This window comes from Notothenia rossii (genome assembly GCF_949606895.1).
Source record: "Notothenia rossii genome assembly, chromosome: 6".
In the NCBI taxonomy this organism is placed as follows: Eukaryota; Metazoa; Chordata; class Actinopteri; order Perciformes; family Nototheniidae; genus Notothenia; species Notothenia rossii.
In genome coordinates, this window is record NC_136909.1 from 82323521 (window position 1) to 82336931 (window position 13411).

A 13411-nucleotide genomic window follows, 5' to 3' on the forward strand; every position below is an offset into this window, starting at 1 on the left:
TAAGGGGCGGGACATCTCTAAGCAGTTGACCAATCACAACAGAGCCGGCCAGCAAACCAATCAGAGCAGACTGGGCTCTGGTTTCAGACAGAGGGTGAAAAGAGGTGCTGCAGCACAGGCAGTATGAGACAAATAAAGAGCTTTTGAACATTAAAGCATGGAGACATGTCACAACATACAAATATACAACCAGAACATTTGCAAATTAAGTGTGAGTGTGTAGAAACAACAGATGACACACGCTCATTATTTCATATTGCACTTTATTCAGCTCTGAGGAGGCAGAACTGAGTCCTCCGTCACAGATCAACACTTATTTCTTTCAGGCTTTCGGTCCGTGGACCCATCTCAAGTATTCTCACACTTCATACTTTGTATTTTGAACATGTGTACTGTGTACTGTGTGTGTGTGTGTGTGTGTGTCTGTGTGTGTGTGTGTGTCTGTGTGTGTGTGTTGCACCTCCTGTCTTTGCTGTGTGTAGGTGGACAGAGGCAACAGGAGAGATTTGATACTGAAGTGTAGGCATGAGGTTTCACACAACATCACAATGTGGAACAACAAAAATAATACACAACACTGTGGTATTTCTCATGGTCTACATCACGCAGGGACATAACAAAGAAAGGCCTTTAATTTAACGTTATATATCAGTTATTACATATTATCTCATGGCATTGTAGTCGTGCCTGGATATGGATCATTACAGTGGAGAGACACACGCTAGTTCTCCTCTGAGTTACAAACCCTCGGGAGCTTTTCAGTCAAATCTGGAAAATACCCAGAAGAAGTCTTATTTACACCTTCTGGAAGGAAGTTGACTATTCATTTATCACTTCACTTGAGACTTGATTCTAGATAGTTGTAAAAGTAATTATTTATTGCAGTCATGTGAAAACTGAAGCTGCTCTGATTCAAATATTTATATTAAAAATGTTAAATTTGACTAGCAATATGTTCAAGATGTCACTGAAATAAATGATCAATTTCACTCTGATTTACTAACCTACTTTCAGTTCATTTTTACTACAAGAGACAACAGACTAAACAAAGTCAATTTCACAAAGGAAATGCAAATCAATGTGTGTTTTCTTCCACTATTGGCAATAATTCCCCAAATGCTGCAGTTATACATTAGAAAGAAGACGAGACAACAAGATTAAATATTGAAAACAGCACCAGTCAAACCTCAAACAAACAAAAAACATATAAAAATGTAAGTTCGTACTATTTATGTCGATTTGTTTCGGCCGCTAAAATGTACTCCAGCAGCGTGATTTGCTGTTGAATTGCCACTACAGGGAGGTCTCTGCACTTGAAATAAATGGTTAAACTCTTCCATCACTTCACGACTTTACCCCTCGTGTAAGAACACGATGTGATTGCATTAGCAGTGCTATAGGAGCACATAAAGATGACAATACAAATCTACTTGTTTCTGTTTTTTTGAGCTAGTTCGAGTCCTTTTTGGCAGGAACTAACAGTCAAAAATCAGATTGTTGGTTGTTCTATCTATCATGCATACAGGTCATTATTTAACATGACAGCTTTAAGGTGTGTAATATAGTAAACAGCCAGCAGAGGGCGCCGTATCCCGGCTTCAAAGCAGCACTGCAGATGCAATCAATCATCCTCCTCCTCGCGCCGTCAGGAAACAGGTCACATGACTGGGATAAAGCTGGCAAGGTCACATGATGAGGGTGTTTTAGTGTGTGAAGAAGGCATCAGTGGTCCATGATGCGCAGGTTTCCAGAAACTATTTTGTTCTCCAGCATGGAGCCGGCTGGAATATCAATACGATCCCCGTGGTTAGCGATGATGATGACGGTGCCCTGAGAGGAGGAAGAGCAATGAGTTGTAGTTTATCAGAGATTAAATTAATAATAACATTAATATGAATAATAATAATAATAATAGCTCTTTTCGTACACTCGGTGCAGCTCAAAGTGCTTTGACAACATGGCACACATCATAAATTAAAACAGAGAACAAGAAATGAAATTCAGGTCAAGCAGTAAAACCTAGATAACCCTCTCAGTAAAACAAAGGAAGACACAAATTATAAAATAAATAAAACAATATAATGTTGTGTTGCAGCAGCAGCAGCAAGCAAGATCAATAAATAAACACAAACAGTAGATATAACAATATCAACAGTAGAAATATATATATATGTATCTAATATCTCAATCAAATACACAAAATACGGAATAAGTCAGCATACACTATAAACATAGGTGGAGTTTGACATTTGCGCTGGGGGGGGCAAACCTTTTATACTGACGTCAGTACACAGTCCCAACTATTGCGTGGGGTGCTATGGATACAGTAGCAATAAAGCCAGCGCTCACCACACTGACTTTTCCATGCCCGTCGTACACACACACTGATATGGAAGGGGTGGTCTCTCCCCCCAACAACAGTGCATTACATAGCTGTAAAACTTATCATAACTGTGCACATCTTATACTTATTTGATAACTACTATATCCCTTGGTTACTTGAACACGCTACAATATTATTAACCAGTGAACTACCTTATTAAAATATTGATATATGAAATATTTGGAACAGTTTTCGACGTAGTAATGCTGTAACATATTTCAATGCCCCCCCTGGCCCCCGCAAAATCCGCCTATGACTATAAATATGTGTATATGTATATGTATATAAGAATACTATCGACATAATACAAGTACACATTTTAAAAATAAAGATAGAAATTGAGAAAATAGGTCCTTTTAAAACTAGGATGTACTGTAATGAAAGCAATGAATCAATGACAGCCGTTGGACAGCAGGGACAGTTTTTGTTATGTCCTTGTTAAAAATGTAAATGTCCTGAGGGCAACTCTGAATATTATAATTAAAACGTGCAAATAAACGTTTAAAGATGTATGCCTCAAAGGTCTCTTCGCTCGTCATCTCCACCACATGAAAGAACACGTCTGACGTCACTGGTGCTCTTTACCCACAGTGTGTCTCAGTGTGAGAATACATAATGTGATGGGCTCTCATGCTCAACCCGAGACACTTTTACATTCAGATTGAATCCATTTTTTATATCGAGCTGTTTGCGCCCTTGAAACCATTTGAAAACCAATTTCCTCTCACCTGTCTAAGGAGATAAATTGGGTTCATATTTGCTTTGACATTGTTGAGGCGCCTTACATGTATTCCTGTCGCTCTAATTTATTTATACCTCCTATTTGTTGAAGTGTCTTGTGAGCGTTTGGTTTCTAAACTATATTTGATTGAAGGTGTTTTACCTTCAGTGAAACGTTTTTCCCGAGGGTGACGTCTCCGGACACGGTGAGGTGGTCGAGTTCCAGCATGTCAGGGATACTCTCGAAGCGATTCACATACTCCTGGACCTGAAACACACACACACACACACACACACACACACACACACACACACACACACACACACACACACACACACACACACACACACACACACACACACACACACACACACACACACACACACACACACACACACACACACACACACACACACACACACACACACACACACACACACACACACACACACACACACACACACACACACACACACACACACACACACACACACACACACACACACCGTGAATCCTTCAGCAGAACCTCATATTATATCCAATTCATTCTAATGCTAATAAAATAGTTATCACCGCAATAAATCATATTTAATTTTGTCTTCATTTACATTATTTAATTTCAAAATGTCAAAAGTGTCACCTTTGGACATGAGTGAATATTTAGAGTAAATACAATAAATGTGATAAATCATAAAGATCTTAAATATTGTCATATTGTTACATATTTTCCACTAATATCGACCGTACATTGGTGAAGGAGCTGCCCAGCTTCACGTGGGGCGTGGTGGGGAACTCTCTGCGGGGGCTCATGGTGAGCGAGCCGGCGTCCAGGCTGTACAGGTTGGACATCACCAGCAGCAGGTCGGAGGTCGTCTTCACCGGCAGGAAGCGGCTGCGCGGCACGTTGATGCCCAGAGCGTTATCGAAACATTTAATGGCCGCCCCGACCGCCGTCTCCAGCTGGACCACGTTCTGCCCGCCGTCCAGCGTCTGAACAGAAAGAGAGGAGAGGAGACATGTTTATTCAAAACTCTTTTAAAGACATGCTTAGCACTCAGATCTGTCCTCTGTGTTTCTATCAGGCGATCTTGTTGCCGTGTATGTTTTAGTTAAATTTGCCATAAAACACATATTTTTAGAATAACCTTTTACTAGATCTTTGAAACCCCCACTTGTTGCCATGCAGGCGTAAACATCACTGCTTTTAATTTGTTTTTTTATTTGTTTTTGTTATTTTGTTTCAACCATTTTACTCTGTAGCACTTTGAGTTTTCTTTACTCAAATGAAAAGTGCGCTTATAAATCAAATGTATTATTATTATTAGTAGCCTCTGGCTCTATATTGCATGTTTGTGATTTAACTTGTCATGAGGGTGACTTTGTACATCTGTCCGGGGACTTCAGAAGAGAAAAAGCTTCTTTGCTGACTGTGCCGAATTTACTGTACAGCCATGTTTTTTAAATGTGCATTGTCCCTGTTAAATAAACCTATAGATACATAACACGTTATATTTTGCTGCAGAAAAAAAGAACAAGAAAGCAATTACTGCTGTTTCAAATCACCAAGAGGAAGTAACCGTTCTGTTTTCTCTCCATCTCTCACTGCATTAAAGAACCACAAGGAAACAGAAGACACAAACCTACAAATACAAATCAGACTCCTGTTGTTACACAGCTCATGTACTTCTCATTTAAGAATGTATTTCACAAGTTAATCTAAAACATCTGTGATTCGCTGAGACCTCAAATGACTTTCGTCTCATTTGGTTAAACCCTTGTTTCCCCAAAAACGTGCAGGGCTGAAGGCTTCAGTTACATGAGCAGGAGGATTTGGACCTCGCTGACCCCTCCTCTCAGGACACTGCTCTGCTCTATACTTTGACTACTGTTGGTTGGAAGAGATTCTGCTCATAAGTGGCCCCTAAATCAATCCTAAAGCTTTTTAGTGATCCCCTGACCTTCTCTCCAGCCCCATCATGAGATAAACATTTGAATGTCTTTATTACTTTGGTTAAGATGCCGTTTGAAATCAGGTTCTGTGTACTACGAACTAAATCAGAATGAACTGGCTGCTAAGTTAATACTCAACTAGATCATGACCAGCCGTCTGTTCACACTGATGTACACGGTATTCAAGAAATATGTATTTCCTGCACAGAGGTGGGAAGTAGTGGAGTACAAATACTTTGTTTCTGTACTTAAGTACATGTTTCCGGTATCAGTACTTTACTCCACTACTTATTTTTCTGACGACCTTTTACTTTGACTTCTTACATGTTGAACTCAAACACCTGTACTTTCTACTTCTTACATGTTGAACACAAACACCTGTACTTTCTACTTCTTACATGTTGAACACAAATACCTGTACTTTCTACTTCTTACATGTTGAACACAAATACCTGTACTTTCTACTTCTTACATGTTGAACACAAATACCTGTACTTTCTACTTCTTACATGTTGAACACAAATACCTGTACTTTCTACTTCTTACATGTTGAACACAAATACCTGTACTTTCTACTTCTTACATTTTGAACACAAATACCTGTACTTTCTACTTCTTACATGTTGAACACAAATACCTGTACTTTCTACTTCTTACATGTTGAACACAAATACCTGTACTTTCTACTTCTTACATGTTGAACACAAATACCTGTACTTTCTACTTCTTACATGTTGAACACAAATACCTTTACTTTCTACTTCTTACATGTTGAACACAAATACCTGTACTTTCTACTTCTTACATTTTGAACACAAATACCTGTACTTTCTACTTCTTACATGTTGAACACAAATACCTGTACTTTCTACTTCTTACATTTTGAACACAAATACCTGTACTTTCTACTTCTTATATGTTGAACACAAATACCTGTACTTTCTACTTCTTACATGTTGAACACAAATACCTGTACTTTCTACTTCTTACATGTTGAACACAAATACCTGTACTTTCTACTTCTTACATGTTGAACACAAATACCTGTACTTTCTACTTCTTACATGTTGAACACAAATACCTGTACTTTCTACTTCTTACATTTTGAACACAAACACCTGTACTTTCTACTTCTTACATTTTGAACACAAATACCTGTACTTTCTACTTCTTACATGTTGAACACAAATACCTGTACTTTCTACTTCTTATATGTTGAACACAAATACCTGTACTTTCTACTTCTTACATGTTGAACACAAATACCTGTACTTTCTACTTCTTACATGTTGAACACAAATACCTGTACTTTCTACTTCTTACATGTTGAACACAAATACCTGTACTTTCTACTTCTTACATGTTGAACACAAATACCTGTACTTTCTACTTCTTACATGTTGAACACAAATACCTGTACTTTCTACTTCTTACATTTTGAACACAAATACCTGTACTTTCTACTTCTTACATTTTGAACACAAATACCTGTACTTTCTACTTCTCACATGTTGAACACAAATACCTGTACTTTCTACTTCTCACATGTTGAACACAAATACCTGTACTTTCTACTTCTTACATTTTGAACACAAATACCTGTACTTTCTACTTCTCACATGTTGAACACAAATACCTGTACTTTCTACTTCTCACATTTTGAACACATATACCTGTACTTTCTACTTCTTACATGTTGAACACAAATACCTGTACTTTCTACTTCTTACATGTTGAACCCAAATACCTGTACTTTCTACTTCTTACATTTTGAACACAAATACCTGTACTTTCTACTTCTTACATGTTGAACTCAAATACCTGTACTTTCTACTTCTCACATTTTGAACACAAATACCTGTACTTTCTACTTCTCACATTTTGAACACAAATACCTGTACTTTCTACTTCTCACATTTTGAACACAAATACCTGTACTTTCTACTTCTCACATTTTGAACTCAAATACCTGTACTTTCTACTTCTCACATTTTGAACTCAAATACCTGTACTTTCTACTTCTCTCATTTCCCAAACAGGCTGGTTCCTTTAGTCTGAATGTGTGTTTGGTGGCGTGATCATTATTATTTAGAGTCATTGCGTGCCTATTGATTTGAACACGATCCGTGTATCCATCATTTCCTGCTCTTCTCTAAAGAAGAGGGACAAATGGAAACGTTGTCATGTTGCCGTTGGTCACCATGGAAACATTCATTAGCTAACAATGACATTATTGTTCTATTAATATAAAGGGAGGTCAGGTACTCTTTAAAACAGCTGCTAGTTATGGGTACTTTTTACTGAAGTACATTTCAAAGCCTCTTTACTTTTACTTGAGTAAAGAAGTTTAGTTAGTACTTCTACTTTTACCAGAGTATTTTTAAACACGAATATCTGTACTTCTACTTGAGTAAAGGATGTGTGTACTTTTGCCCTCTCTGTTCCTGCATCACATGACTGTATCACTCCCAACAGAAACTGTATATTGGGTTGATGTAGAGGAAGTTAGCTCTATCCACAGTTAGGAAGCGGTACATACCTAACCTCCTCCTCCTCCCCTCAACTAGGCCTGGGTAATATGAACGTGTGCATACTGTATGTAATTGACAAATGAAAAGTAATGAGTATATTCTCATTTTGTTAAGAACTTTCGTGCAAAATCAACAATAGATTTAAGATAAATTATAGAGAAACCATGTATAAATATGGGTATAGCGTTAGTCAAGATAGAAACGTAATATATTCTACACGTTTTGTAGATATCAATTGTCCTTTTGCCAGGCCCTACACTCAATAGAACATTTGTATCTAATTCTAAATTATTTTAAGTGTTAAATATGTTATGTTAAGCACATTATATGTCGACTTTCCCTCAATACTGTTTCTTAAAGTCCCTCCATCATTCTGAGATGTTTCTCCAATGGTAACTGAAGTTAAAACGTCTGCCTCGCATTCCTCCATTTAACTGTCTGACTCTTCAGACAGTTAAATGGAGGAATGCGAGGCAGACGTTTTAACTACACACAATGCATTTAGGGGGATTGAGTTTGTCGAGTAGGCTCAGAAAAGTCTTGCTAATCTAGTATAAATCCAAAATCCCGATACTTAGAAGCAGCTGGAACACACTTCATAAGAAATTGTAAATCATGTTGGTATGAATATGGAGTTAGAGTGGGATTTCAAAACATTGTACCTGCATGTTAGCATTTAGCATGTCTGTCTTTGTACGACTGCTAGCAATGCTTTTAAAGTTTATTGTGAAAATGTAACTGAAGCCACAGAGGTGAAGATGGAAAACTAAAATTAGCCTTAAAGGTTTCAAAGGTCAGTGATATAACATATAATAGTATAGTGTTTGTTGTCTCAGAATAACTAGCAGAACCAGTTACGTAACATTCAGCACTTCATGGACGCTTTTATCTTAAGTGCCCTACGAGTGTGCAGAGTGTATCACAGGGGCCCCTTTAACTCTGCAGCAGCTAGACGGGGGCATACACACTTATTAAAGGGCTTTTCCGGTTATCACCCGTCCCCTTGTGTGTTATGAAGGTTTCTCTGCATGTAAACGGTCTGCTGAGTCACAAACCCTCAAAGTACACCCTGTAGCGAGTAAAACTCTAACACAGGAAATACCTGTCTATGCTGCCCCAGAACGCCTCGTTGGACGTTTCTCTTTTTCCATTGTTTGCTTCTTGGGTTTCTGTGACGTGTGAACACCCAAATCAACCACAAAGGACCGGATTGGACCAAATGGACCAATCCGCAGATCTTTTTTTATCTGCAAACCAGATCTACTTAAGGGCACAAATAACTAACCTTAACCTCAACCTGAACATGCAAATGTGTGTGAGAGCTGGACAAACAAGCTCAGCAACAAGAGCACATTGAAAATGAAAAATGCATCTTTTAAAAAGGAGAGGAATTTGCCTTTGAAGCTGCTCTTTTGTAAGGGAAAATAACACTTTCATATTTGTCTCTCTTTTGCACGCACATGAACACAAACACATTTTAAATTAGAGTCCAAGTGGGGCAGATGAGCCCCCGGAGAGCAGAGCAGTTTGGTCTGAAGCTCCTTTTCTCTCCTTTGTATGCGAAAACCTTGCATGACAACAACGGGCTCAGAGAGTGGAGCAGGAACAGGCTTCAGCGTCGGCAAGCTTGAATTTCTTCAGATATGATTTATTCAGAAGAAAGGGAAGGAGAGTGGGGCTGATATTTCTCCGCTCTGCTATTCAAGGGTACGTTTTCAAACGCGAAAGGAGGGACGAGGTAAAAACAGATGCGGTTTGCTATTATTCCATTGAAGGCTTTTTGAATCTGAGCATCTATTGCAGGGGTGTCCAAACTTTTATCACCGAGGGCCACATACAGAAAAACATACGAAGGGCTGGTCCGCTCACTAGAGGTATATTGTCTCGTCAATCAATCAAATTTAGGTAAATTATTGTTGATATTGATGAAAAAAAAACACAGCTCTCCGCAGGGTTTCATTTATTGTGTTGGCAGCTCATTCCTTAAAGCAGAAGCCTCAGATTGCTGATAATAAGAGGAAATATGAAGGGTATATTTCAAGGTTGTCATGTAAATGTGTTATCGGGCTTTTTTCTTATAAACTAAGATATGTTAGAAAATGTTTTCAACTTGAATTGACTGATTAAATTATTAAAACATGAATACTGTGTTATATATTTTAACATATATATTTAAGAAGTACAATAGCAGATGTTTCATTCGTGGGCCATATTTCATTATACTTTGAATTTGCTGAGGGCCGATTCAAAATGGTCCGCTGGCCTCATTTGGCCCCCGGGCCGTAGTTTGGACACCCCTGCTCTATGGCATGGCCTTTCTTTAAACGCAGCAGCCTTCAAAGCTTCAAACAGCTGATTCAAAAGGACAACATTGAGCGATGTCCCTCTCACCTTGGGGTTGACGATGATCTCCAGGTCCATGGCCTTCTGCTCCTGCAGCCTCTTGATGGCGGGCAGAGAGATCCACAGGTTGTTGGTGTTGAAGATCTTGAACTTTGAAACCGATTTGAACTCGTCCACGTGGGCTTTGGGCACCTGGGCGATCTCTAGCAGACGCAGCTTCCCTTCGTACTGGATCAGCGTGCCACCCTGAAAACCACAGGAAACTTATTAACAACATGTACTGAGTTTGGGATTAATGGATGAACTCCAAGGCGTTACAGAAACTCTCCATGCTACTCGCCACTCCCTCCAAATAATAAGGATTATTTATTGTATTAAAGTTTGGTTAGCGTCAGTCATTTTCCACCAAAAGCAAGGCAGTCCCTAAGAGTTTATAGAAAAATAAGAATCAATCAAATAAAATCCAGTCTTACAGTATGAAAAGGACACCCAAATTACACATGCCCTTATCATGTCCAGTAATCTGAGTTCTCAAACACTTGACATGTAATAAATTAATAACGAAACAACTGTAATCATCTTCTCCCACAGCAACTGTCGTGGCTTCCTTCCTTGTATTTCCATCAAGCCACTAGACGCCTTAAACAGACAGTTCTAACTCGTTTCTTTCCTTAAATTACTCACAGTTTGAAGTGTGGTTAAGAAGATGTTGCGTTGTGTTTGCTCAAAATAACATAACAAACATTTGCACATGCAACAAAGAATATAGGCCGTTACAATATTCAAAAGAAATAGGCAAGACTCAAAGTAAAATAACAAAAACAACTTAGGTATTCTTTCCGTCTTGATAATGCTTATAACTTAAAGGGTACTTGTACGGTAAGAGTACGGTACGTTACGGTAAGATAAGATAAGTACGGTTAAAAACTGTCCCTCGACGGCGTCTCTCAACAGGTTGCCCATCACTGTGGCTTTAGCACCGGCGCCATGGGAATTGTAGTCCTTTTATAGTGCGTTGACTACAGACGTCACAATTAGGTGGCCTTTCTTATCAAATCAAAACACTGGCTCTAACAGCAACTATATAAACCTTTATTTATTCCTTAGAAAAAGACTACTTCTGTTAAATTGTGAATATGTTTGGTTTAAGGCACTGCAACTATACTGGGATGTATTTGTATTGCATGACTTTAAAGTATATAATATCTAAAACAAAGCCAGAAGCACATCCTTTACTAAATCATATGTCAGTATGAATATACACGTCCTCCATTATGACACAAATTCCAAAACAACAAAGACAAAATAATAATAATAATAATAATAATGAAACAACTGTAATAGTTTGTTAATGTAAATGTGTATTTCCACATGCATATTTTTTTTACTTTTAATTCGATTTTGATGTTCACATTTTTTGATTGTTTATTTCTAGTGTTTTAATTTCTCTTATGTACTATGCCTTGTCTTTTTATGCTGCTGCAAGGCAAACATTTCCCAAATTGGGATCAATAAAGTACTTCTTATCTTATCTCATAGCACTTCAACTATACTGTGATGTATTTGTATTGCATGAGTATAAAGTACATCATATCTAAAACAAAGCCATAAGCACATACTTTCCTAGAAATCACGTCAGTATGAATATAACCCTCCTCCTCTCCTCACCTTGACGTCGGCGCGCGTCTTGTCCGTCACCTCCATGATGAACTCGCAGCGCTTGCCGTTGGGCTGGCTGACCAGGTGGTGCAGGATGTGGAGGTCCACGGTGGCTCCCAGGTTGTCGATGTTGGACACGAAGATGTACTCCTTGCCCTGAGCGATCAGCTGGTCCATTAGCCCCGAGTTGTAGAAGCTGGCGTAGATGTCTCCGTGCCCCGGGGGGTACCAGCCCTCTGCACTCTGCCCCGTCATGCTGAGGCTGGTGGAGACCGGGAGGAGCGACTCTTTGTTGATGCGAGGGTACCTGGAGAGAAGAGAAGTACACGATAAGATCAGACATCCTGTTTCTGTTCGTGTCCAGTTCCATTTTTACGTTCGTACGGCAACAACAGGGGTTCATTTTGATCAAAAACGTTGATAACCTGATATCGTTACTGCTGAAATGAATGAAAGACTGAACCTTTCATTCCATCAACAAGTATTTTTGTTTAAAGGTCCCCTATAATACTGTTTTTCATCAATATATTACAGGTCTCAGATATATACAGAGCCTGTCTCTGATTGGCTGAAACACCAAACAGATCATTGCAGCATTACCCATAATCCCCTCTGTTTCAGCCCTGTTTCAAAAGTGCTGATTCTCTGTCTGTTACTTTAGATGAAAATAAGGAGCCCCTCCCCACGCCCCTCTGAGAGAGATTTGGTTAAAAAGAACACAATGGTGCTCTAGGAGGAGATTCAGGTGATAAGGGGGGGGGGGGGGGGTTACCTTGGTTGATGATTGGCTAATGGTTACACAAGCCAAAACATCGTTATGACATCATAAAGTGGCCAAAATCTGATCAGCTCATTTTCAGACAGGTTTTTATAGAAATGGATCAAAAAGAGAGAGAATCTTTGTTCCTGAAACTTTCAGAGTCTCTTTCCACAGAGGGGACACATGTTGATGTAGAAGAGACATGAAGAAGAGGGGACACATGTTGATGTAGAAGAGACATGAGGAAGAGGGGACACATGTTGATGTAGAAGAGACATGAAGAAGAGGGGACACATGTTGATGTAGAAGAGACATGAAGAAGAGGGGACACATGTTGATGTAGAAGAGACATGAAGAAGAGGGGACACATGCTGAAGTAGAAGAGACATGAAGAAGAGGGGACACATGTTGATGTAGAAGAGACATGGAGAAGTGGATTTTGCATAATAGGCCACCTTTAAGATTTTGGTTCATTCTGATCAAAAACGTTGATACTTTACGGCCGAAATGAATAAAAGACTGAACCTTTAATCTCATCAAAATGTATTTTAGCTTAAAAGAATGCACTACTGATTCAACTCTCATCTTAAAGGGTTAGGAGCATAGGAGGCTGTGGCGCAGTGGGCTAGTGCGTTGGTGTTGGGATCAGAGCACAGGTTCAAACCCCACTGCAGTCAGCATGTCGTTGTGTCCCTGAGACAATTCACCCCAAATTACTCCTGTGGGGATTGTCCACAGTATTGAGTATGTAAGTTGCTTTGGATAAAAGCGTCTAACATGTAACATGTAATGTAATGTAATAATTTAATGTAAGATTAAAAGGCCTGGAGCAGAATAGTGGACTTTAAAAACTAAACTAAAATGACTAATAAAAAAAAGTGGAATGCAAGTCGCTTTGGATAAGAGCATCAGCCCAATACCATGAAATATAATGTAAGATGCTTACACATACTGACACGTACCCACAAACTGATGTATAGAGTTAGCAAACAGTACGCCACCAGAATACAGTAAGAATATTAGCTTCTAGTTAAAAATAGTAGTTTGTGCTCGCCTGATATATC

The 13411-nt window shown here is 38.9% G+C and overlaps 1 protein-coding gene across 1 annotated transcript; it reads right to left on the bottom strand.

Annotated features, from left to right (window-relative positions):
- Positions 1-246: 246 nt before the first annotated feature.
- LOC307042619 (UTP--glucose-1-phosphate uridylyltransferase-like) lies at positions 247-11891 on the bottom strand. The gene is made up of 5 exons (XM_079686605.1): positions 11597-11891; positions 9977-10174; positions 3852-4094; positions 3267-3371; positions 247-1830 (listed from the first exon to the last, which is right to left on the bottom strand). Exons 1-5 carry the CDS (start codon positions 11840-11842, stop codon positions 1723-1725), a joined length of 900 nt encoding a protein of 299 aa, XP_079542731.1. The 5' UTR covers positions 11843-11891; the 3' UTR covers positions 247-1722.
- Positions 11892-13411: the final 1520 nt, after the last annotated feature.

What these genes read in the sequence shown, in the direction of transcription:
- LOC307042619 (XM_079686605.1), bottom strand. Translation starts at nt 11,842, where the DNA reads ATGACGGGGCAGAGTGCAGAGGGCTGGTACCCCCCGGGGCACGGAGAC. An exon ending in AGACGCGCGCCGACGTCAAG is followed by an intron (nt 10,175 to 11,596) that starts GTGAGGAGAGGA and finishes TGTGGTTTTCAG; the next exon opens with GGTGGCACGCTGATCCAGTA. An exon ending in GGAAAAACGTTTCACTGAAG is followed by an intron (nt 1,831 to 3,266) that starts GTAAAACACCTT and finishes TCCTCCTCTCAG; the next exon opens with GGCACCGTCATCATCATCGC.